This window comes from Chrysochloris asiatica, unplaced genomic scaffold (genome assembly GCF_000296735.1).
Source record: "Chrysochloris asiatica unplaced genomic scaffold, ChrAsi1.0 scaffold00007, whole genome shotgun sequence".
Lineage (NCBI taxonomy): Eukaryota > Metazoa > Chordata > Mammalia > Afrosoricida > Chrysochloridae > Chrysochloris > Chrysochloris asiatica.
The window spans coordinates 690,538-716,612 of record NW_006408525.1 but is presented as its reverse complement, the minus strand read 5'-3'; the positions used below and the strand labels follow the sequence as shown (position 1 = coordinate 716,612).

Below are 26,075 nucleotides of genomic sequence, written 5' to 3'. Positions count from 1 at the left end.
AAAAAAATAAATTAAAAAAAAAATATATATGAGGGGGCTTTAAAAAGTCTGTGGAAAATTCCATGATCTTTTAAGTCCATTTTTCTATGAACTTTTTGAAGCCCCATTGTATATGTATGCCTGCACACACACATATACACACACATACATACATACAGGATCTTGCAAATGTATGGTGATTTGATATATGGGAAGCATTTTCACTTCCATTTTTTACAACTCTTCCTCACAACTATCTTGTGAAGAAGGAATTACAGGTCAGAGAAGAGAGGCCCTGTGAAGTTAGGGAACTCCAAAGTAAAATGTCTAACAAGTGTTGTTGTTGTTGTTAAGTATCATCAAGTCGATTCCAACTGATAGTGACCCTGTTTAGGATTTCCGAGGAATGACTGGTTTGAACTGCACACCTTGCAATGAGCAGTCGAGTGCTTATCCTACAGTGCCACACCAGGACAGCACATAAGCACATACTACTCAAATCCCAATATTCTGATGGCTAAGTCCAAGACTGTGCTTTCTGTTCTGCAGACCTAACCTTCACTTGGAATCAAAACCAAAAATCTATTAGGCTGAACCATCTGAAATTGCCAGTGCTTAACTGATTTTGATTTGCAGAAACAGCAATTTCACATTATTTGATGCAATGGCTCTCTGAACTGTTCAGCAATGAGTTAATTTGAGTAAAGGAGGCCTCTTGACAAAAGGAAATCGACTTTTCTAGTGAGAAAACGAATTTTGTTTTCCACATCAAATAAGCACCAGATAACTTTCTTCACCTGGCAAAGCTCCTATTTGGCCAGGAAAGGCCCTTCCCTTCTGGAGCGGCTGGGCTCTTAAATGGAACTGTGCTTCTCCACACAGCCAGAAACATCTGCAAACTGAGACAAAACTGCTTTCACACCTCCCTCCTGGACCCCGCTTCCTACCTCAGTCCTTGGGGTCTGGACTTTCACCATGGAAACTTCTGGGGCATCACAGTTGTTTCCCATGGGGTGGGCAAGGGGGTATCTTTATCATCTCCTGTTTGTTTCTTCTTTCCCATGTTCTTTTCAGTTGCACTTGTTCCCCTCCCCCAAACTCTTCTTGGAGAGGAGGAGGGTAAGAGAAGGGAGGTTAGTATTTCCTTCCCCTATGGAAAGGAATTGGGGCAGGGGGAGGGGGCATGGAGGAGGCAGAATCCAGAGGAAAATCTGTGTCTGGGGAAAGATGTGGCACTGATAGAGAATGACCCATTTAAAAGGGGCCTGTGTGAGGCAGCCCCGGGCCCCAGATTTCAGCAGCCTGAGCTGGGTGTGTAAACACAGCCAAGCCGGCTCTCAGACCCCCACAGGCTCTGACACCTGCAGTAGCTTTCCAAGATCTCACTTTGAGTTGCTGAAATTCAAGCAAGTGCAGTGGATCCAAGCAAAATCAACACACAGGGAAGCAGCAGTCAAGAAATTATACAACATATTGCATGAGGCAAATCTGCTGCACGAGACCTCTTGAAAGTGTCGAAGAGCATAGATGTCTTTTGAGGACTAGGGTGGCCCTGACCCAAGCCATGGGATTTTCAATAGCTTCACATGCATGTGAAAGTTGGACAGTGAATAAGGAAGACCGTAGAAGAACGGATTCATTTGAGTTATGGTGTTAGAGAAGAAAGTACCACGGACTGCCAGAAGAACAAATAAATCTGTGTTGGAATAAGTACAGCCAGAATGCTCCTTTAGAAGCCAGGATGGTGAAACTTCATCTCTCCTACATCAGGCATAGTATCAGGAGGCAGTATTCCCTAGAGATGAACAGCCTGATTTAAGAGTGAAGCGTCAGTGAAAAGGATTAAGAGATGAGCACAGAAGCAGCAGCCATAGTTCAAGCGCAACTATCGTGGGGATGGCGGGGCTGAGCAGTGTTCTGTTCTGTTGTGTAGAGGGTCCCTATGATTCAATGGCAACTACCAACAACAGCAGTCAGCCAGTGTCTGTCTGTGTGCATCTCTCCCTCCTGTACTCTCTCTCCATCAATGGTGGAAAGAAAAGGAATGGGCTTGAGGAGTGAAGCAGGTGAGAGCAGTAATAATGAGGAGGAGTTCTGGAATTCCACAACTCCAAAAACTGCTGTAACTGAGCATTTACACACCTGCCAGGTGGGTGATGATGGTGATGGAAGACGGAAGTGGAGAAGAGAGGACCCTAATGAGTATTATGTCTTTCCTGGACTTCCTTCTATCACCAAAGTAGAGTGGGCACCACCTACCATGTGCCTCACCCTATACTTGGGGAAACAGATGAGTAAGTCCTGGGTACTGCCAGGAGGCTCCAGGTCAGTATGGGCATTAGATCAGGTTAGCTAAGTATCTCCAGAGACTCCTCCTCCAGCCTCCAGCTTTCCTTCAAGACAAGGACTCTGGCCTCCTCTAAGATTATCAGATTAACTCAGATTTCTTGTTTTGGCCACTCGGTCTCTATTCTGAGCCCACCCTGCCTCTTCTGTGAGGAGTCAGGAATTCATTAAGTTAATATTTATACTAAGCAATTATTTTTTGTTTTATCTAGTTTATCATCCATTTCACAGATATAGAAATGAAGGCACCAAGAAATTAATTAAATATTTTGCCCAAAGTCATCCTTTAGGAAGTGAAGTAATGGGGATTCAGATCCAGGCTGATCAACTCCACAGCTCATAATCTTACAGAAAAGGTAAAGAAAGAGTGAGACATGGAACAACAACAAACTACCATTGTGAGACGCCGGTGGACAGGAGCCACACTTGGATGGTTGTCAGAAGATGTGAGTTCAAGTCTCAGTTTTGGCACAAACTTTGGACAGCTCATTTGACCTCTCAGAGTCTCCTTTGGTATTTGAAGATTTTGATAAGATGCTCTCTGAAGTAGCACTGGTGTCATGCTGTGGGTTAATGCGCTGGACTGCAAAGTCAGTTTAAATCACAAGGTTGGCGGTTCAGGCTCATCAGTCGCTCCTAGGAAACCCTATACAGGGTCACCATGGGTCAGAACTGAGTCGATGGCACTTAACAACAACAACAACAACAACAAAAAGGTCAGTTTAAACTGCAACGGTAGTCGTTCAAATCTGCCAGGCATTCCTTGGAAACCCTAAACAGGGTCTCTATGAGTTGGAACCGATTTGATGGCACTTAACAACAACAAAGGAGCTCTGGTAGCGTAGTGGGTACGAATCGGGCTGCGAACATTAAGGTCAGCGGTTCGAAACTACCAGCCGCTCCGCGGGAGAAAGATGAGGCTTTCTACTCCCGTAAGGATTTACACCCTCGGAAACCCTGTACAGGGTCGCTATGGGTCGGAACCGACTCGACGGCACTTAACAACAATGACACCAACAACAACAACAAAGGTCCTTTTACTTTCAATAATCTATAACAGATCATAAATGACAACGGCCTAGGGCCTAGTAAAGAAGAATTTAAACACTTGAAGTTACTGAATGGGAATGACATAGAGTAAGGAGATGGGCACCTTCATAAGAGAAGCCATGACTGGAGAAAATATGAATGGTGTATGGAAGGTACCCATGTGAAACAGGACTGCAGAGAGTGGAGAATCTGTGAACTCAGCCCCTGGCCAGATCTGCCAGGCGCTTGGCAGGTCTGCACTGGAGAGGAGGTGGATGAGAATCCAAAGCCCAACTTCAAAGGATTGATGCCCAGACCCAGGGACCACAGAGGAGAGGCAACAGAGATATGCTGGGACCAGGAGGGGCTCACCATCACGATGTTGGCCAGATGGGCAGAGACAAGTGCGTACACCCCTCCAGAGGAGCCAACGACTGGCGCGGTCATGTCAGCCACAGACACCGCCAAGGACCCTGGTATAGAAAGAAATAGAGAATTCCCAAGAGGGCTGGCATCAGCCTCCTCATCCCAGCCCTAGGTCCTCATTCATGTAGGTACAAAATTACTTTCATACCTCCCTCCTAGACACCTACTCCTTGGCCTTATCTGATGTTGGGGCTAACCATATCATGATGTTGGTGGAGCTTCAGGGCTAAGACTCTAGAGGAAGAGGCTCCATCTCCCTCTTTTGATTGCAAGTCACCTTGGAACTCATTGGGGATCCCACAGAGGAAGGATTAATCTATGGCTGAACGAACCATTTGATTTAAGCTTCTCATTTTACAGATGGGAAACAAAGAAGGGAGGTGACTTGCCCAAAGTAGAACTCAGACTACATTATCTTCTGCCTCTCAATCCAGCCTCTGCCTGACACTATACCATTTCAAGACTTGAAGCAATAATGAAAACAGTAGCAGTAATGATTGCAGAGAAGTCCATGGGTGGTTAATGAGTGCTTGGCTGCTAACGAAAAGAGTGGAAGTTAGAGTCTATCCACACGCATCCTGGAAGAAAGGTCTTGCAATCTATTTTTGGAAAAAAAAAAAAAAAATCAGCCACTGAAACTCCACAGAGCATAGTTATACTCTGACACACAAAGGTAACTCCATGTTGTTGTTGTTATGTGCCGTGGAGTCAGTTCCTACTCATAGAGCCCCTGTACAGGGTTTTTGAGGCTGTAAATCTTTACGGGAGCAGAAAGCCTCATCTTTTTCCCGTGGAACAGCTGGTAGTTTTGAACTGCTAACCTTGCGGTTTGTAGCCTGACGAGTGACCACTATGCTACCAGAGCTCCTTTGGATAACTCCACAGAGCACAGTTATACTCTGACACACAAGGGGTTGCCATGAATTGGAAGGACTGCAAGGCAACTGGTCAAGTTATTGCAGAAATAACTGCCATTTATTGGGTAATGTGTGTTAGAAACTTTAGGTACATTTTCACCTTTACCCCTAAGGCAATCCTTTGCAGCAGGTACTAGTTGTCCCATTGCACAAATGAGGAAACTGAGCCCAGTGTCACCTGATCAGAAGCATTGGGACCAGGACTTGAGTCCAGGTCCGGGTCTGCCTGTCATGATGCCGGTGCTTTATACTTTTTGCTTCTGCAGTAGCTTCTCCCCTAACAGGTACAGAGGCAGGGCTTTGATGATGTGAAACTGGAATTGACCCAAATTTGTAAAACATGGGTGTACCTGGCTGGTTGCTGTGTGCCGTGGAGTCGGTTCTGACTCAAAGAGAACCTGCACAGGGTTTCCGAAGCTGTACCAGAACAGGAAAAATCATAATTTGATGCCCTACTAAAATGGAATCTCCCTCTTAGAAAACAAGGGTGGTGTGCATGTTGCATCGCAACCAAGTCCCTTGAACAGCAGAGTCAGGAACATCAGTGTCCAGCTCAGAGATGCCCACTGAACACATAGCTTTGAATGTACAATGCTCTTCACAGCCCTGGTTCTAATGCAATGTCACACATTAGGATCCTGAAAGGGTTCACAGCATCTCTCTCGAGTCTCCCACTCCAGGGCTTTGACCCATACTTTTCCCCATTCTGCTTATGGTTCGGGCACACCTGTGATTTTACAGATTCGAATCTATTCCGATTTTGCTGAGAACCATGACTGAACCGGTTCAAACCAGTTTGAGCCTCCACTTTCTACCGTTCCTCATCAGCTTAGCTGGTGGTGATCTAGAAATCAGCTGAGATCACCTCCAGCTGAGCTAAGTCAGCGGTATCTCCCAAGTGGGGCTCCTTTGGAGGAAAAAATGTCTTTGAAAAGTCAGGAGAAGAGAAAGGGAGAGAGATGATGTCACTCCCCCTGGGGAAAGGAAGAGTGTGTGACTCTCCATCTGGGGATGACAAGCGCTTGTCCTGGGAGGGCGCAGGGCAGAGAGGAGATGGGAAATTTATTGTTCTGGTCTTATTTCAGTGTGATCAATGGTTTGGTTTCCAGGGAAGGACGGGGAGACTAAAAATAACTGGGAGGTAGAGCCCAGGGCCAGGCGAATGAGAGATGGCTGGCGGGGTGAGTGTGCAGAAACTGCTGCTGGAAACTGCCCGCAGGCTCCTGAGCCAATTAGTCCCTGCCTGGGTGAAGAGCGAGGGACAGGCAAAAGGCCAAATTCTGCAGGTTCTGTGGGGGTGGAGAGTCCAAGAACAACCCTGGGCCTGGAGCCTCCATATTCCAGAACATCCTCCTCCCCCCCAAGGTACCTCCACTCACTAGGCTCCTTCAAGGAAGAGATCTCCACAGAATGGGGGAATCTCTCAGAAAACAACCTATCCTGAACAGAGAACCTCCGAGTCCTTCTCCCCTCCCGGAGTAGCTATAAATCTTTCTTCTCCCCTTTCATGCCTTCCCTCTGGTTTTAATTAGGTATTGATCTATTGTCAGATGACGTGCTTTTTTTACACTGCCTAGCCATGGGGTCAGACATATATAACAGAGGGGGTAAAAAAATCCCAGGGTGGCAAACAAACACGCACCGGGATCTGCATGACAAAGGATTCCCACGCTCTCAGGGAAGGCGGACTGTCTGGGAGCACTGCATTGCAGGGTTGTGTAGGGCTGGCGCCCAAGCCCTGCTCATTAATTACCGTTGGGACAGAGGAAATCGCAGCTCCCTGGGCTGGCCTCTTTCCTCTGTGCAAGTCCCCACAATCCGCCCAGCCTTCATGCCCTGTCCTTCCCCAGGGTGATGGGCAGAGAGGCATCCAGGCAGCCCCAGGGCAGGGGGCGCCTGGGCCAGGGGTCAAGCCTGCACACACTGACCTTTCCCTCACCCTGCCCATGGTTCCAAGTCCTGACCTCAGAACCAGGGGACAGCTTGCAATTCTGGTTGGAAGTAGTGAATGGGGGCGTGTCTGGCTAGTTGTGTGACCTCCAATTGTTTGAAACTCACTTTCCACATCTGTGAAATGATGAGGTCTAAGAGTTTCCAACGTTTGAGCAGCGGAGACCCTCTTTTTAAAGGAAACCTGACCCAGAACCCTAGTCCAGTGAGCTGAGACAATGAACCACTCTAGCTGACAAGGGGTGGGGTGTGGGGAGCATCTACCAGAGGGAACTCCAAAGATGCATTTCAGATCTGAAATTCAACAAACAGACTTGACCTAAGACCCAGAGTTTGAACATGGTTCTAGAATCTTGTTGTTGTTAAGCGCCGTCGAGTCGGTACCGACCCATAGCGACCCTGTACAGGGTTTCCGAGGCTGTAAATCTTTACGGGAGCAGAAAGCCTCATCTTTCTCCTGCGGAGCGGCTGGTAGTTTCGAACTGCTGACCTTGCGGTTTGCAGCCTGATTCGTAACCACTACACTACCAGAGCTGACCTTCTAGGGGATGATAATTTAGACATTTGTGGTATAAAGACTTTCCTCATTACTTAAGATTAGTCCCAGACTGAGTAAGCTATTGTTACATGCCGTCAGTAGGTTCCAACCCATGGAGACCCTGCATAGCGTTTCTGAGGAGCAGCTGGTGAGCTTGAACCACAGAATTTGTAGTTCAAACCAACTTTGCAGATGAGCGCATTAATCCACAGCATCACACCATATACAACCATAGGGATGTATGCCCCCCTAACCCTCCCCAAATACATATATATTGTTGCTGTTGTTATGTGCCATGGAGTTGGTTCCGACTCATAGTGACCAGGGTTTCTGAGGCTGTAAATCTTTACGGGAGCAGAAAGCCTCATCTTTCTCCTGCAGAACAGCTGGTAGTTTCAAACTGCCGACCCTGAGGTTAGCAGCCCGATTTGTAACCACTACACTACCAGAGCTCCATATATACATATATATATATGCTGTTAAGTGCCATTGAGTCGGTTCCAAACCATAGTGACCCTGTATAGGGTTTCCAAAGAATGGCTGGTGAGCTTGAACTGCTGCAGTTAAAACCGACATTGTAGCCCAGTACATTAACCCATAGCGCCACACCAGAAACCCATGGTGGTTATGTGCTGTGGAGTCGGTTCTGACTTAGAGCAACCCTGTACAGGGTTTCCGAGGCTGTAAATCTTGACGGGAGCAGAAAGCCTCATCTTTCTCCCACGGAACAGCTGGTAGTTTCGAACTATTGACCTTGCAGTTTGCAGCCCGACATGTAACCACTATGCTACCATATATAAATATGTATATATGTAACTAATAAAAAGATCCGGCAGAGGAGATCCCAGGGCAAGACATGTGGGCCAGGCAGGACTTCTTCCCAGGCTGTGATGAACCCAGTGGATGGCTGTTCCATAGGCCACTGTGAAGGCCATGGAGGTAGTAGAAGGCAGAGAAAGGAGAGAAAAAAGTCACGCTACTTCTGGTTAGGGCTACGAACATTCTTCCCCGCGCCCCCCTTGGAAATTCTGGGTCTACGCCAGCTCATAGATAAGTTGGTGACTCTTCCATAATGCAATTGTGGGATCATTTTTAGCCTAGAAAATTTTAAAGAGGTGCTCTCTAACATCTCCCTTGGCCAAATAAATCAATCAATCAACATCTGAAGAACACCTAACTTTAAGCCATGCGACTTTAATTTATTTATGTAGTTTTTAATTTATCCTGTAATCATTTATTGCCTAACATGTAACAAGCAGTCCTAGGGTGGAACTGCGGGTTAATGAGCTAAACTGCAAGGTCAGTTTGAACCGAAAGGTCGGTGGTTCAAGCAGAGTAGCTGCTTCTAGGAAACTCTATACAGGGTCACTATGAGTTGGAACTGACTCAACAACAACAACAACATGTAATAAGACTCCTGAGTGCTGTAAGCGATTTGCTCTTGGTTACTAACCTAAACTCTATACAGGGTCGCTAAGAGTCGGAATCAACTAGATGGCACTTAACAACTAACCTAAAGGTGGGTGTTTCAAACCCACCCACTGACTGTGCAAAAGAGAGGTCTGGAGATCTACTTCCATAAAGATTGCTGGTGGTGGTGTGCCGGGGAGTCGGTTCTGACCCAAAGCGACTCTGCACAGTGTTTTCAAGGCTGTAAATGTTTATGGGAGCAGAAAGCCTCATCTTTCTCCTCCGGATCAGCTGGTAGTTTCGAACTGCTGACGTTAAGGTTCACAGCCTGATTCGTAACCACTATGCTACCAGAGCTCCATAAAGACTATAGCTAAGAAAATCTTATGCACAGTTGTACCCTGTAACACATGGGGTCGCCATGTGTCAGAATCAACAGGAAGGCAATGGGTTTAGTTTGTAACATGTGCTAGGCTGTTCTGGGGATAATACATGTAACTTGTCATCATGTTGGGTTCCTGAAGTATTTAATATACTTGTTTTTAACATACTTGTTAGCTATTGATTGTTAACCACAGTGAGCAGAACAGTGGCCTCGAACACAGGTTAAAGCATAGGGCTTAGAGGCTAGATGTGGGAAGGGACGGTTTGCCCCCAGTTCTAACACTTCTTTGCTGGGCAAATGGCAACTCCCATGTGCAGAATAGAACTGTGATCCATAGCCTTCTCGGAAGTCTTTCTTCTGAGCTACTCTAGGTGGGTTTGAATTACCAACCTTCCTGTTAACAGATGAGCAGTTAGCCACCCAGGGGCTCCTACTGGATAATCAAAATATCAAACCAAACCACCGAATCAATTTCAATCCTTGGCATCCCCACGTAGGTCAAAGTAAAACTGCTCTGTAGAATGTTCACGGCTGTGCCCTTTTAGAAGCAGATTGCCATGGCATTCTTCCATGGTGCTTCTGGAGGAGTTGGAACCTCTGACCTTTCAGTTAGTTTTCAAGCGCTTCACCCATTGCTCCATCCAGGGAGTGAGTGCTCCATGAAGAATGCAGGCTACCTAATCAGGGTCTGCCTGTCTGGAAATGGTAGGCATGAGTGTGCATTGGAGAGGGAGGCAGGAGTGGGCAGAGCAGCCAGATCAATCAGCTCAATCCTGGTGATCAATGGTCAATGACATGATAGGTTGTGGCCAGATGCCCTCTGGTCGGAATCAATCACTCATACCGAACAGCACTCGTCATCTGCCTTACAAAGGCTCACAGCCCACACCCTCACATTTAGCTGATGAACGGCTTCTGTCTGAGGCCCAGGCCTTACTGGGAAGTGCATGCCTACACTGGCTTCCCAGCGAGACTCACTGCTCTGGGCAAGTTATTTTATATTTTATTTCTGTCTTCGGAGTTCTTGGCAATTCCATCTAATTGAATACTAATGCATGTGTTACAAGCATCTTCCTGTTCCTCACCATGAAACATCTGGATCTCTTGGTGTCTAACCTGTGGAAAATGCAGCAATATATCCCCAAATGTCAGTAATGTTTGTGTGTGTGTTTGAGTGTGTGTGGAGCAGGGGATGGCTGTGCAAGCCTGGCACTTAGAAACGCTCTTAGAGCTTTGTTCAAGGGCATGGTAGGTGCTGGATTCTGGTGGAGACTTGACTGGGTGGTGTCCGAGGAAGCTAACATTTTATAACCTCAGCACAGAGAGGAACCTACCTGACTGAGGGTTGACAAGCTAGCAGACCAGCTTTGTGTAGGTAGGACCCTTCCCTTTGATTCCTGAAACCACTTCAGTTATGCCTAGAGTCCCTGACTGCCTGCTATTTACAAGACTGGCGCTGCCCCTCTCTCCTGATGACAACTTTAATGCCACTCAGAAAGGATTAAGATCTTACTTAAACATACACCCAAAGCTCCCTTGGGCACCGCTGTCAAGCTGAAGAGCTGAGGTGGCAAATGTTGTAAAAAAAAAAAGCCAGCAGTGAAGTTGGAAGCATCATGAGAAGGCCTGATGTTCAGAAGCTGGGTTGGTGCTGGCTTTTGCTGCAGAAATCTGCTCCTCTCTCCTCACCTCCCACTGGATTGGGGGAGGGAGTGAGGGAAGGGGTGGCAGGAAGGTGCCTTGGCCACAATCTGCCAGCCATGCCACAATCACCTGCCACAGACAAGGCCCTAAACGCCTCCAGCCGGGGTGAGTGCTCATTAACTCTCAGCCCAGCCTCCCTCTCCTGTAGGCTAAACCAATGGGACAATAGCTCACTGGGTAGATGTAGAGGTGCTATATGTCTGAGTCCAGGGGCTACCTGGCCAGGGAGGAACCTGGCTCCCCCTACACTTTTCATGTCCCTACACTGATGCCACCAGCCGTTTATGCAGGTCTGTTATTCCCATGTGCTACCTGACGCGCCAACTTCCCAACAGTTCTCCCAACAGACAAGTGCCATTAATGCCATCTTAAAGCTTAATAGGGCCAAAAGAGGGTAAGGAATGTCCCCAAGATCACACAGCTGTCAGAGTGGAGACTGAAACCCCATCAGTTAACCAGGTCCCACGCCTCCCTTTGTCATCAAGCTAACAGTCCCTTTCCAGCCTCCCAGGATTGGGGGGTGGGGTTTGCCTCGAAGGACATATGCTCTAGGTATGGGGGCCCCAGCCTACCTGCCACAACGCCGGCCACATAGAGCAGCCCGATGCGGGTGGCTCCATGCACCATCTCCAGGGGCACCCCCACCAGCAGCTGCAGCACCACGTTGAGTCCCAGGTGTTCTACCCTATGACAGAGAGGCCACATTCATTCATTCATTCATTCAACAAACACCATCTGTTCCAGCAGTGTGAACAAACTCAACCCTGCCTTAGAGGAGCTCACAGAACAATGGAGGGAAGGTGCATAAGCAGGCAAGTGCAGAGAGAAAATCTTGGGATGAGCATGCCTTCCACACCCTCTTTGCCAGTCAGGACACGGCTGGGCAGTGACTGGCATAGTGAGAGAGACTAGTCCCAATCAATACAGCATCTCCATTGGTGGACCCGTGAGTAGTTCAGAGAGGAGCAGTGACTGGTTTAAGTCATACAGCTGGCGAGTGGCCAGGCGGGGACCACAGCCCAGGCCCTCTGTTCTGCCTGACCCACTCTTTTCACCAGGCCACACAATCCTTCTGCCTCTCCAATGTCTTTACAAGAGCTACTGATAGATACTCAGAGATATTTTCAAAACAAGTGCAGGCAATTGGGATGTCTCTTGTTTGTCAATAATTCAACATCGCCCCTGAAAATTTCCCATGTGTGCAAATAGGGAGGCTTCTCCTTCCTGGTGTGGAGAGGGTCTCTTCTGTCCCTAAACTCTCCGGGTTGAGAGATGGGACGTTTTCTTACCCTGTGATTGTTCTACTATAACCAGATCTTGTTGCTAAACGTATGGCATGTCTAGCTGAGTGCATGCACACTACCAGAAAAGATCGTGACATGACTATTATTAAGTCTAAGTGGTGCTTTCCAGTTTCCAAAGCATGTGAACACCCATTATCTCATTAAAACTGAGCTTACAGCAACTAGGCGGTTTCCTGGTAAGGCTCAAGCTATGGGGTATTAGAGCAAGTAGCAAGGGGCTGAGACGCCAGTCTGATACACAGTCCTGCTCCTGGCCTGCAGGGCCCTGAGTGAGGCCCAACTGCAGCGCTACCTCGAGGACACGTGCTTCTGGTCTCAAATTCCCACCACAGCTGGCATCTTCCACCGAGCTGAGGTATGGTAGCATCAGACTCACAGAGCCCGTTGGAGTTTTCTGGTCCTTGTCCTTTGTTTCACAGTCTCAGAAGCTGAAACTAGGTGAAGCCAAGTGAGGAGGACACCACGCTCCTGCCATCCACACCTAAGCTCTTTCTCTTCCACCACAATGACTTCTGAACTTCCAGGCCTAAAGTGTGTCTCTGAGGGTGTCGCTTTGCTGGGCCCTCCCTAGATGCTGGCCAACTGCCCCTATCTCCTGTCCGCTCCTGTTTCTGTTGTACCAAAGCACAGACCTGGAGACTTCCCAGCAGGCACTGTCCCATCGGAAGCAACTGCCAAAAAACGCCCAAGGCCACCCCAACTGGTCTCCACATCAACCTCTTGGCTTTCAGTCCCAGGAAGCAAAGAATGGAACAAGAAAGTTTTGGCCCTACTCCTTTCATACCTCAAGAATCAGGAAATGCCAGAGGCCAGGCCTAGAAGTAGGGTTGTTGTTGTTGTTGTTAAGTGCCGTCGAGTCAGTTCCGACCCATAGCGACCCTGTAGGCAGCTATAAACCAGGCACAGACACAAACTGGAGCTGCCAGGGCACGGAAGCCCCCGGTTTTGCCATTCCAGAATCTTGGCTTAGAAGGAGACTTAAGTGTGAGACAACCACTCCTCCCTACTCTGCTCCCTAGTCCTGAGAGACCCAAATCTAGGGACACACTGGGCAGGGGAGATGGCCCTATTGATTGTTCCTATTGGCCAAGTGGGAGATGTTCTCGGAAATCACAGAGATGTCGCTTCAAGTCCAAGAACCTACCCAGCTGGTGTAACTAATCAGAAGTTGGCTCCTAGACTCACTTCAGGATCTCAGCAGAATGGAGCCTCAGTAGAGCTCCCTGTTGGCCACTGTGGGTCTTTCTGCTGAGGAGTGTGAATGACGGAGCTCACTGACCAGAGTAATCTCATTCCCATTTTCAACTCCAGGATCAGGTACCTCCAGGGCATTCCCACACTTACAGTGAGCTCTTCCACTTTTCTGGAAAGGCGATAGAAGGCGTCACACAGAGGCCTGGGGTCCTAGGACCTGACTTTCCCCACTCAGTGGCTCTACTACATCAAAACAGTCTCTAGCCAAGTTTGTGGCTCTGCAAGGGACTGAGTGTGAGTGACTGGCTGGCTACTAGGTTCTCATCATGGAATTGGGGAGGAGGCACCAGGGAGAACTGATTGTGTTCCAACCCTGAAAGAGGCCACAAAACTCTGCAAACAGACACTGTAAATACTCTTAGAGTTCCCCAAGAAGACCCTCACCATATGTGAAGACCACCTTGGGAGGAAAGTGATTTCAACACCTCAATCCTTTTTTTTTCACTTATATAGCTACGGACAGTGAATTGGGCAGTTGACCACATTTCTCTCTTTGCTTTGGCCACTGGGAAGCTCAGAACAAATTTGCAACCTACCACTAGCTTGTGTGAACTTTCACAACAATCACATGCCCTGTATGAGAGGGCTTCAAAATTTTTGAGGGAAAATAGAATGTAAGGATAATGGAATTTTTCACAAACTTTTTGAAGCCCCCTCATATGTATGTGCTGGTTTCACTGCTGGCTTTTAGCATTTTCCTTTCCGCCCACACCTCCCCCACCTCCCCCACCACCACCATATTTTCTCTGTTCCAAGTTACTCTCAATAATTTATGTGTCTATTTTGGTATTGGATGAATCTCAAGGAGCCACTTCAAAACCTGTATCCAGGTTGTTGTAGTTTTCATGGTGTGCCATCGAGTCATTTCTGACTCATAGCAACTTTGCATAGAGTTTCTAAGAGTGGCTGGTGGGTCTGAATTGCCAACTTTGTAGTTACCAGTCTAATGCTTACACTATAGTACCATATTGGGTAGACAAGAGTAAAATCTAGACTTAGATATAAACGTTTATGTATATGTATCAAAAGTAGATTTCAACCCAGATTATGTAGACCATGTATTTTTCTGTAGGGACTCTTGATAGAAAGAACACAGATACTCACCCCGCATGCATGAAGATGTATGTCAGGTAGCGCCAAGCCTGTGCTCGGAGCTGCGGGTGGTAAACCAGTGCATTCTTCAGGTAACGCGGATGGGTTACCTGCAGCACAAATTGATCCAGCGACACTCCATTGTAGAGGAAAAAGGCAACCTGGATGAGGTCAAAGAATGAAAAGAACCTTTACAGAAGTAGAGAGCCAGGTTTGAAACTGCTAAGGAGCCTCTCACATGCTGACGAACACATATGACCCCTACAGGAAACTGTTCATCACTTAATCTTCCCTAAAAGTGAGGGGCACTCCCAAGACCAGCACCCAATTGACCCTTCAACCTTCTCTTCTCCCACTCATGTTTGATCAACAAATCACAAAACGGTCACCTGGTCTCTTTGCTCACACTTCCTTGGTGCTAAACAGGAAGAGACTGGAGGGTTTTAAGCTTTTATTTCAGTAACAATTCACTCACCCAGCTGGGGGATGAGGCAGTCCACATACGGGGATTTTGCTAGTGATTGAAGCATACTTATTAAGTCCTAAAGGAGTACTTATTTTAACTTTTTGTCTGGAAACCATTCTAAAATGTATCATCCATTTCCTTGAATTCTTTAAAAGGATATATATACATATATGTGTATGTATACCTATTACCGTTTAAAGATGTCCTAAGAGTGTTCTCTCCAGCATCAAAGTATAAGAAGTTTTCTTTCCTGCACTTAATGACCCCAGACTTGTGATTCTTCAAGACTTGGGTCTGCTTTTAGAGTTCCTTTTGTCCTTCCCCTTGGTGCAAGGTTGTCAGCTGTTACTTCTTATTGCTTATTGGTTGTTGCTGTTAAGTGCCGTTGAGTCACTTCCGACCCATAGCGACCCTGTATAGGTTTTCTGAGGAGCAGCTGGTGAGCTTGAACCGCTGACCTTGAGGTTCAAACCGACTTTGCAGTCCAGCGCATTAATCAATAGCGCCACACCCACATGTCCTTCCTAACTCTTTATCCTTATGAAATCAGAAATTCAGGTTATTCGAACTATATATAAAGCAAAAAGTCTTGGGCTTTAGTACGTACAAACAAAACAATAACAACTAACATGCCTGTGGCCACTGAGTTGATTTCATCTCCTGGTGACCCCATGTGTTGCAGAATAGAATTGCTCCACGTGTCGCAGAATAGAACTCCACAGAATGTTTTTGGCCGCAATCTTTGCAGAAGTAAAGAGCCAGGCCTTTCTTTCACAGCACTACTGCATGGGTTCGAACTACCAACTTGTCTAGTGGTGGTGGTTATGTGCTGTGGAGCCGGTTCTGACTCATAGTGACCCTGTACAGAGTTTCCGAGGCTGTAAATCTTTACAGGAGAAGAAAGCCTCATCTTTCTCCCGCAGAACAGCTGGTAGTTTCTAACTGCTGACCTTGCAATGTGCAAACTATTTGCACCACCCAAGGACCTTGGCTTTAGTTACAAGAGCTTTGAGATAGTTACTTCTGCTAGTTGAACATTTTTTGGTTTCCTCTAGATTGGTGGTTCAACTTTGCATAGTTGAAGTTTCTAGAAATTCTAAAGCACTCTGTAGTTGGACAATCAGGACACAAAACCTAGCTCCTCAGGACGACCTAGGGCAAATTATTTGCATTTCTTGGTCCTTATTTTCCTCATCTGGAAATGGGAATACTAACAGCTGCATTTCCAGAGTTATCATGTGTGAAAAGTGAAGTACATGAAAAACCAGCTCCATGCCTGGCACACTCAGCGAATATAGCTATAATTGTTATTGTTAAGTGCCGGCGAGTCAGTTCCAACTCCTGGCAATCCTGTATAGGATTTCTGAGGCTGTAAGTCTTTGCGGAAGCAGAAAGCCTCATCTTCCTCCTGCAACAGCTATAATTAGTGGCGGGTTAAACCTCCTGGTGCTAAACCTGGGTATGGCTCAGGACCTCTGACAGCTGGACTCCCTTGAGCTCTCCGGGGATCCGTTCTGTCCACCAGACAATATGTGGGTGGCCTGGCAGCAAATACAGCTTCCAAGGCATCTCGTTATTATTGGTTCTCAAATAGAAGTTAATAAATAGACCCGCACAGTAAGTTCTTTAGAACAAATCCAAGAATATCTCAGAAAATCGCCCCTTCAAAACATGCACTTGGATGAAGCCATAACAACAAACAGAGGATATTCTGATGTGAAAGGAGAAGGATGTCATGCGGCTGAACCATTCTGCCGTTTGATTCGGCAGGAACTTTGCAAGGACATATGCAGAGGTGGTAATTAAACCCTTGGCTCCAAAAGAGAAACGGTGGAGATCAGAAAACACTAAAGGGAAGTCAAGCATACATTCAGGATTTGAGTTGGGAGGGCTACAGGTTCTTGGGCTGAACACTCAAAAGAATTCAGAGCTCATCTCAGAAAGGCACCAATTCTGTAACTGGTATCTTTGGATTTTTGTTATATAAGCAGGAGACTTTTAGCATCACAATAGGTATGAATGATTCCCTAAGGGGAGAATGTTTTTTTTAAAAATATGTTAAGGCCATATTTACCTGTTCATAAACAATCTCATATGTAAGGGGCTTCAAAAAGTTTGTGGAAAAAAATCCATTATTCCTTAGCTCCATTTTTCCACGAACTTTTTGAATCCCTGCGTATGTATACATGTTGTTGTTGTTAAGTGCTGTCGAGTCGGTTCCAACTCATAGTGATCCTGTATAGGGTTTTTGAGGAGCAGATGGTGAGTTTGAATTGCCAACCTTGAGGTTGAGAGCTTATCCTACAGCGCCACACCATAATTTGTGGAGTCCCTTGCTTTTAATGACCACTATTTAATCTTCTCAAGTGGGTATTGTGATTGGCTGCTAGCTTAAAGGCTCGAGGTTCAAAGCTACTCAGGGGTGGCTGAGAATAAAGAAAGAGCTGGTGATCTACTCCTGAAAAATCAGCCACTGAAAACATGATGGAGGACAGTTCTAACGACACACAAGGGGTCACCATGGGTCAGAATCAACTCAATAGCAACTGTTTTTTGTGAAGTGGTTGTGTGTTCAGAAGGTACCAATAGCTCTTTTCCCATCTAAATAGAGGGGGCTTATAGGGGTGTGAAGAGTAGATCTGATTATTCCTGGTCTGCAGCTGCGAAAACAGTCTCAGGGGAGCCAAAGACTTGTTCAGTTTACTCAGGGAAGAATGAAAATAAATTCGTTTTAATGAGTTAGCTTGGTTAAATCCCTCAAATCAAGGAACTTGATAGACCTTGTTTGTTGTTTCTGTTTTGGTGGGAGCGTTTATATGGAAAGGAGCCTTGGTGGCACCATGGTTTAAGTGCTCTGCTGCTAACTGAAAAGCTGGCAGTTCAAACCCACCAGCTGCTAGAGGGAGGGCGCTGTAGCTGTCTGCTTCTTTATGGGAACCCCATGGTTCTATGGAGTCCCTCTGTCCTACAGGGTCATCATGAGTTGAGACCAACTCAGTGGCAGTGGATTTTGAGTTTTGGCTATATGGCTATTTTGCTGTAGTGAATATTTATTGCTTGATACCATAGTATTTGCAGTGTCTCTTTAAGACACACTATAACAACACTTAAGAGTCCCTGGCCTGACTTTAATGACAACCACCATTCTGATCATGGACCATCCCCTTCTGGTGGAGAATCCTGTCCTCATGAACTCAGATCTCTCGGCTCCTCTCCCCACACCCAGACCCCAAGGCTGAGCATCCCCTTCCCCACACTTGTCCTTGCCTCCAGCAGTGTGACTGTAATCATGAACCAGGGTGGGGGGCAGCAGGTGTAGCTGTCGTAATACCACTTGCGGTCAATCTCCCGGGGCAGGGTCTCATAGGCCACGTGTCGGATCAGTCGCTGAGAGAGGTTCAGGCCCTTTTCCTCCAACAGGGCTTTGCTGCAGAGCCTGCGGTTCCCCTGTAGGATGGCCTGGCGGAAGCTGTTGGACCTTTTGTTGCTCATCTGCACAGGACATGGGATGGAGGACAAGGTCAGAGCAGGGGGGTCTCACATTGCTTAGGCAAGGCCTCACCCACCTTTCTTTTTTTATATTCATCAATAGTTCTATAATAGCCCCTAAGAAGCCATTACCCACTAAACTCTTCATATGGGTCAGAGGTAGCTCTAAGAATACTCACAACTAGTCTGCCTATTAGGTGGTTGTTGTTAGTAACTGTTGCGTTGACCTTGACTCCTGGTGACTTTATGTACAACAGAACAAAATGTTATCTGGTCATGCGCTGTCTCCATGAGCACTGGCCTGTCTGAGCCCACTGCTGAGGCTACTATGTCAATCCATCCATTTAAGGTTTTCCTCATTTTCACTGACCCTCTCTTTCACCAAACAATGTCCTTCTCTGGCAACCATCAAGTTAAATAAGGTGAGATAATGAGTAGCCTCATTCCACCTGATGGGGAAACTGAGTTCCAAAGAGTTTCCGAGTCTGAATTCTTAATTGTCACTGTGCCTTCTTTCCACTCACCCACCCATCATCATTTACTGCACCAGATTCAGGGGACACAGTGGTGCTCATGGTAAGTAACTAACCAGCAGTTACGGTTTAGCGTGACAGCTGCTGTGGGAGCCCAGCCATGTCCTAAGGTGACCAAGGAGGGCTTCCTGGAGGCAATCCCTGAGTGAGACCTGAAGGGTGAGTACGAGTTAGCATCCTCAGGCACACTGGCTTGGAAAGAGGAGGTCAGCTCGTGGGTAGACAGGCAATTTGTAAAGAAAAGGAAAGACAGTGGATCAGAAGAGCTGGGCTCTAGTTCTGTGTCTTCCACTGCACAGCAGATAGCCTCGAGCAAGTTGCTTAACTTCTCTGGGTCTCAGTTTCCTTATCTTCTAAAGGGGAGGAAAGGATTGGTCTAAATGGGTTCAATCTTTTTTTTTAGTTTTAGCATCCTAATCTCCTTCCCACCAAAACTAGCACCCCACTCCATACTTCCTGAGCTTCACTGGTCAAGAAGGGTCAATAGATCTGTAGGCCCATAGCCCTGTTTCCTTCATTCCTGCCCCACCTGAGTCTGGAAGCACCCCCAGAGCCAAGCAGAGCCACAGAGGCTAATCCCTGGTCCCTCTTAGGCTGAAGCCCCAGGAGCTCTGGCCAAGTGGTCCAACTCCTCAGGACAGCTATGCCTAGATTTCAATGGGCTATGAACCTGAGTCTTGGGTTCTACAAGATGGGCATCGGGTCTGGAGACACAGACAAATGTGTAAGAAATGGTTTACTACACATTCGCACACACGATGATATTATTGATGTTTCCAGACCCTTCCACCAAGGTGTAGCATCATAGCTTCTAACTCTCCTCTAGGAAGAAGGGACATAAGGGGACGTGGGCAAGTGCCTGGGTGAAGGTTCCTTCAAAGACAGCTGTCCTCCCTTCCTGGACTGGCAGGTTCGCCTGGGTGCCCGGCTATGGAGAGACAGCTTCCCAAGATCCTGTGGAGTTGGCGCAGGGCCTTCCAAGCTTGATGCTCCTGTTTGTGAGTGAGCATGAGCACTCCCAGAGTGGAGAACAGTGACTTTACTAGGAGTCTGTGCAGGTGCAGGCTGCACCAGGTGACTGTCCAGGGGGGAAGGAGGGGCACCAAATGACACTACAAAATTTCTGTACAGTGTTTCAGCTGAATTTTTTTACTTTTAAAAAGCATCCCTGTAGTTAGTTATAGCAACAAAAACCGTTTTCATAAGCCCAGTCTACATTTATCTATACTCTGGTAGATGGCTAGGTCAGGTTGAGCTGCAAGGTTGGCAGTTCAAACCTACCAGCTGCTCCTCAGAAATCCTCTATTGGGTCACTATGAGTTGGAAGTGACTGGACGGCACTTACCAACAACAACATGTCTTGTTGTCCTGTGTGGCGATCTGGGCTAATGCACTGGACTTCAAAGTCAGTTGGAACTGCAAAGTCAGCAGTTCAAGCTCACCAGCTGCTCCTTGGAAACCCTATTCAGGGTCACTGAGTCAGGACCGACTCAAAGGCACTTAGCAACAACTGTGCTTGGTCAGAGCTGTCATTATTGTTCAATTACAATGAAGCTTTGCATCACGTGGTTTTGTCTGCACGTGCTACAAGCTCGTGCTGTTGTTTTCAGCGTTTCCAGTTGTTTTGTTTTTTTATAGTTATTGATTTTGTCAAATTTTCTGGTGCTTTAGCTATAATATTAAGGTAATTAGTATGTGTGAACCTACATCAATAAGGTTTTTAATGAAGTAGCAATTCGGGAAAAAACTTTAAAAGCTTCTGCTTAGTTACAAATAATGTAATTCACTGTAGAAGATTTTACAACAAATTACTTTGTTTTTAGCATTCATGCAGTCTAAGAAATAGTACATTAAAGAAATTTACAATTATATTTGTTATCGTTAAGTGCCGTTGAGTTGATTCCAACTCACAGTGACCCTGTATAAGGTCTCCAAGTCTTTAAATCTTCACAGGAGCAGAGTGCCTCATCTTTCTACCATAGAGTGGCTGGTGGGCTGGAACCATGGACCTTGTGGTTCACAGTCCAGTGTTTATCATATGGAGACACCTCGCTCCCACAACTATATTTATTCTATGGTTGAAACTGACAATAAACATGACTAAGGATTCTGTGTGGTCTGGTACAGGAGGTGGGGCGGGGGGTGAACCATGAGTTACTGCACTGGGTGACCCCACACCAGGAAGTACAACAGGTGAGAGATCCCTAGAACAAGAACCCAAAGCTATGCCTGTGGAAGACCACCACTCTGGAGTGCCTTTGAGGGACCCAGAACCCCTAGTGAGTACACCAACTAGCAAGACTCTCAGGACACCTGCCATATCCACCTGAGGGCTGGCCCTGCCTTCAGATGGAATCTGGGCTGCCTGGACACATCCTAAGAAGAGCCTGTCTCCCAGAGACCAGAAGAGGCTCTGTTGACTTCCGGCCTCCTTGGACCTCCTTGTCTTCCCAAACCCTCACCATCAGCACTCTAGAGCCTTCGTATGGAGATGGATCCTAGAGACACAGGTCTCCCAACCTCAGATCCCACAGAGCGGGCTGAGCGGCTGTTCCATGGGATATGGTGTGGCAATCACTAAAGCATTCCTGGGGTTACAAGCCAGAACAGACATCAGGCTAAACCTGAGGGACTAGACAGAGCTGGCAAAGTGGATGAAGCCAGACTGAGGTACAGGGATTTGCACTCCTGTCAGGGAGAAGGTAGCTGGAGAGGCTCTGGGTTCAGACCAGGTCAGATAGTGAGAGAGTCCATCTGCAATGCCCTCCCCACTGCTGGGTTCTAGCCTCCTCACCTTGACAATCTGGCTTAAAGCTCACCCCCTCTAACAGGCCTTCCCATCCCCTCTATAAATCTGGTTCTTTTTGATGACTCAGTTCTAGAAATGGAAGCAGTGGTTGGGGTCCCCATGTGCACGGTGAGACCCCAACAGGACCACATTGTCAAATTATTTTGCAGCCACCCTTACCACCCTCTCCCTCAACCTCCAGACACGTGCATATACAAGAGGCCCTGAGGGCTGGTGTTGGGGACAGACTCGTGCACTCACCATTCCCCCTGTATCCTTGATGCGCTCAGGACAGGGCCAAACACAGTGGTAATGATGGTTTCGGACATCATAAAGGTTAAAAGAGGACACAGATGTGTCAATAGTAGCAAAAGGGGATGTCATCTAATTTATTTGGTAGGTGGTATTATATCCACATTGTAAGTGTGGGCACTGAAGTGTGGAGAGGGTGAGAACTCCCCCAAGGACTCACAGTTAGTAAATCACAGAGTCAGGATTCAAATGCAGTTCTGCCCAACTCTGGAGCCTTGCTAACCCACAGGGAGCCTTTGTGCCAGTTAGATAAACAAGCCTCTTCTTCCAGGTGGATGTACCCCAAGCCCAGGCCAGAGGTCAGTCCCTACTCATTCTTCAGTCAGGCATCCTTGTACAGTACACAACCCACACATCCGTACATGACAACCCTGACCGCTCAGCTGTAACACTATTAAAAAACAAAGCGCTGAGCTAAGCACTATGGGAACTCTGGATAAGGGGGATTCATTCTGCCTCAGTGTGGAGGGGTTCATGAAGGATGCAAAGGAGTTTGCCTGATGTGAGAACATTAAAAGACAAGACCAACTTTCAAAGACTTCATCTTCTATAATCCTTATAACTCTGAAGCAGTATTCTGGGGCCTCACTTTACAAATAGGAGAGTCCAGGACTAGGACCCAGGACTGCTTGACTTCAGGTCCAGAACTTTCTGCGTTATCTAGGTTTCCCCCTCAGTGAGTCCTTTTTTGGTCCCCTTCTCCAGGGCCACCCTACTCACATAAGTCCAGGCAATGGCTGACCACCCCAGCGCAGAACTTTAACAGAGAAATTGCAACATTAGTCATAAGTGACCTCGCTGATCCCCACCTTGCCAGAAAAAGCAACTCATGGGTCCAGCCAAGACCTCACTCTGCTCTGAGTCTGAGCAGGACTGCTGAAAAGCTTGTGTTGGCTCCAACCCATACCTGGCTTTGGTGGCACTGGTAGCCCCACCCCCATGCATCCCAACTGTCCCCAACTCCTACACTCAGCTCTGTTTCCTTCCCACCCTCCAGGAGCTCTGCTTCTTGGGTCCACTGTGACCAGCAGCAGCAGCAACTCCACGAAGGGCTCCAACGGCTCCCTGCAACCACACTGACTCCCAGGCAAAGGCTACGCTTCGCCCAAGAGGGTATCCACACAACTGGAAAGCCTGGTCACGCCCATCAGGGTGTTCATGTGGCACAACGCTAGGTATTATGAGTGGTACCGGCTCCTTCCTTACACAGGCTTTTTGATTCTCAGGGCTCAGGGAGCTACACATGGCATTCCATTCTCAACACCTTCACATGTGGCCTAAAGAGGGGCAGCCAGTTCTCTGTTGCACCAATAGGGAAACCTCTGGTGTCTGTGAGTGAAGACTCTGGCCTGTAGTCATCCTGCTAGTTCATCCATGTTTATCAATGTCCCATCTACCCCCAGGGGGTAAAATGCTGCCTAGCTAGCTCCACTAAACACCACTCCCATTCTGCCACAGTCAGCCCCTATAATAGTATTGCAATAACTCCCCAATGAGGAGGAAGCCCCTCTCCAAGGTATCAGACCAATGGGCAGGATTCATGGGCCTCCTGGGTCCAGCTCCCCAGCAACCCAGGATCTATGTCAATAGGGACATCTATTCTGATTTCCCTCCATTCCCCATCACTTATTCTCCAAACCTTTCTCCTGTCAACAATACCCTCCCCATTCCCAGTCCTTCCTTTTGATGGGACTGACACGCCCAGCTCCAAATTAGGCCAATGGGGAGGAGAAAATCTCAAGTCTTGTGCAGGAGCTACCACACACAAGTCCCTCTTCAGTCATGGCGGGAACAGAGGGTGTGAGAGCTGGAACCACTGCAGTCATTTTGCTGCCATAGGGGGAAGGTCTGGAATTGTCAGGAGCTGCTTTGAGGACGGGCTGACTGCAGAAGGCAGAACCGAGAGGCAAAGAGACACTGCATAATTTGCTGAAGCCTGGACTTCTTCAGTGCTGTAAGTCACAGTTGTTCTTGTTGCGTGCCATTGAGTCAGTTCCAACTCAGCAATCCTGTATAGGGTTTCTGAGTAGCTTCTGGTGGGTTTGAACCACCAACCTTGTGGTTAGTGGTCCAATGCTTATCCTAAGCACCACACCAGAAGTCCATACCAGGGCTATGTTGTTGGTAAGTGCTGTTGAGTCTATTCTGACCCGTAGCAACCCTGTATAAGGTTTCCGAGGAGCAGCTGGTGAGCTTGAACTGCCGACCTTGCAGTTCAAATGGCTTTGCAGTCTGGCACGTTAACCCACAGCACCATGCCAGGACTCTTTTAGGTCCTTTTAATTGTCTGAAAAAGTCATCTGAACCCCTCCCAGTAGCAAGGGCCCCAGAGGCTCACCAGGTTGACAAAGTTCTGATAACAGATCTGCCCATCCGCTTGGCTGTCGGCGAGAGCCAGAAGCACCTCCCTCTTGTGTGGGTCCAGCTCGGAGCTGTGGCTCTCCAGAAGGCTCCGGAACTTGCCTGTGCTGATGAAGCCTGTGTTCCCAGGGTCAAACTGAGGGAGAAGAACAGAGAGCTGTGGGGTCAGCGGGGCACTACCCTCTTCTCAGCATAAATACCCCCATCTCCACTCCCATTCATTCCTTCCCCACCTGCCAACAGAGGCCCAGGCATTCCCCCAGAGAAACATCCAAATACAGCATGTATAACCACTTCAATCCTAGCTGCCTCTGGCCCAGCCATCACATATCAGATAAGGAAACCGAGGCTCAGAAGGGCTCTGTCCTTACTCCTGTCCTTGGACCAGCAGAAAGCAGGAATGCATGGAAGATGATGATGGAGGAAGATGAAGAATGTCCAGGGTGTGAAACAGGGAAGAGCATAGAAGAAGGAGGAGGACGTTTCCACAGATGGCCTTCCTGGAGTGGCAGGTAAAGAGGAACGGGGCTAGGTCAGAGGATTCCAGAGGGGAATGTTGGGGAACCCTGGGAACAAGAAGCACACCCTGCAAGCTCTTCCCATCTGGCTGAGGTCCTTCTGGCATCCCTCTGGGCACAGCCCACACCTGGGCACACAGAATTGTACAGTGCTCCCAAAGACATCATGTGCCTTGGTTCTCCTCAGCTTTGCACACGTGAGCCCTCTGCTTCAAATTCTCTTTCCTTCCGGGCTCCCTGGGAAACTCTTACTCAACGTTTCTGACGACTCAGATGTCTCTTTACCCAGGAAGGCTCTCTTCAGACACGGTCTGGCCCTGCTGCTCCTCCCCCTGCACCTTTTATATGTGTGATAAAATATATAAGGCAAAATATTTGCCACTTAAACCACTAAAAAAAAAAATTTTTTTTATTGACCATTTTTTAATGTACAATTGAACGCACAATTCAGTGACAACTAATTACATTGTACAACCATCTGTTTCCCATTTTTTTCATCAACTTTAACAGAAAACTCAGGACCCCTTAAGAAATTATGGCCCCTTTCCTTCTTCCCCCTGCCCTTGGTGAAAATGGAGAAAACTTTGGTTTGTTCTAGGTATTTCATTAAAGTGGGATCATACTACCTTTGTCCCATTGAGTCTGACTTGTTTCACTTAGCATAGTTTCAAAGTTCATACATGTTGTCGCATGTATCAGAACTTCATTTCTCTTTATGACGGAGTCCTATCCCACTGCATGGAACTACTGCAGTTTGTTTATCCCTCTATCTAGTGATGGGCCCCCTGCACTATGATCAAACTCCGGAGCATGATTTCTATACCGCCTACTGAAACCTCTCTCTTTGGTCTCCTCACTAGACTGCTGGTTCCTTGGATGTTGGCATCATATCTTATCCCTGGTCCTTAGAACGGAGCCTGGAATAATTAGCACACAGCAAAGATCTGCTGGTGAATACAGTGGGTGTTTGCACGGATACCCAAACCAAACCAGTTGGTGTTGGCTTGACTGATTCATGGCAAATCCATGTGTGTCAGAGTAGAACTATGTTCCACAGGGTTTTCATCCACTGATTTTGGGGAAGCGGATCATCAGGACTTTCTTCCAAGGTGCCTCTGGGTAGATTCAAACCTCCAACACTTCGGTTAGTAGCTGAGCACTTTCCTGTTTGTTCTACCCAGGGACTCCAGATGATCTACCAGATCCATTGTTGTTGAGTCAATTCCGACTCACAGTGACTCTGTAGGATGGAGCAGAACTGTCCTACTGGGTTT

At 47.4% G+C, this 26,075-nt stretch overlaps 1 protein-coding gene across 2 annotated transcripts in view; it reads right to left on the bottom strand.

The window, feature by feature from the left end:
* Window positions 1-26,075, bottom strand: part of RHBDL3 (rhomboid, veinlet-like 3 (Drosophila)) — a 69,695-nt gene that overhangs the window by 14,181 nt on the left and 29,439 nt on the right. For both annotated transcript variants that reach the window (XM_006832303.1, XM_006832304.1), the window contains 5 exons: window positions 24,261-24,419; window positions 18,068-18,292; window positions 14,347-14,495; window positions 11,257-11,369; window positions 3,727-3,827 (listed from right to left, as the gene is read on the bottom strand). In XM_006832303.1, the coding sequence (XP_006832366.1) occupies window positions 3,727-3,827; window positions 11,257-11,369; window positions 14,347-14,495; window positions 18,068-18,292; window positions 24,261-24,419 (747 nt within the window). The remainder of the gene's footprint in view (window positions 1-3,726; window positions 3,828-11,256; window positions 11,370-14,346; window positions 14,496-18,067; window positions 18,293-24,260; window positions 24,420-26,075) is intronic.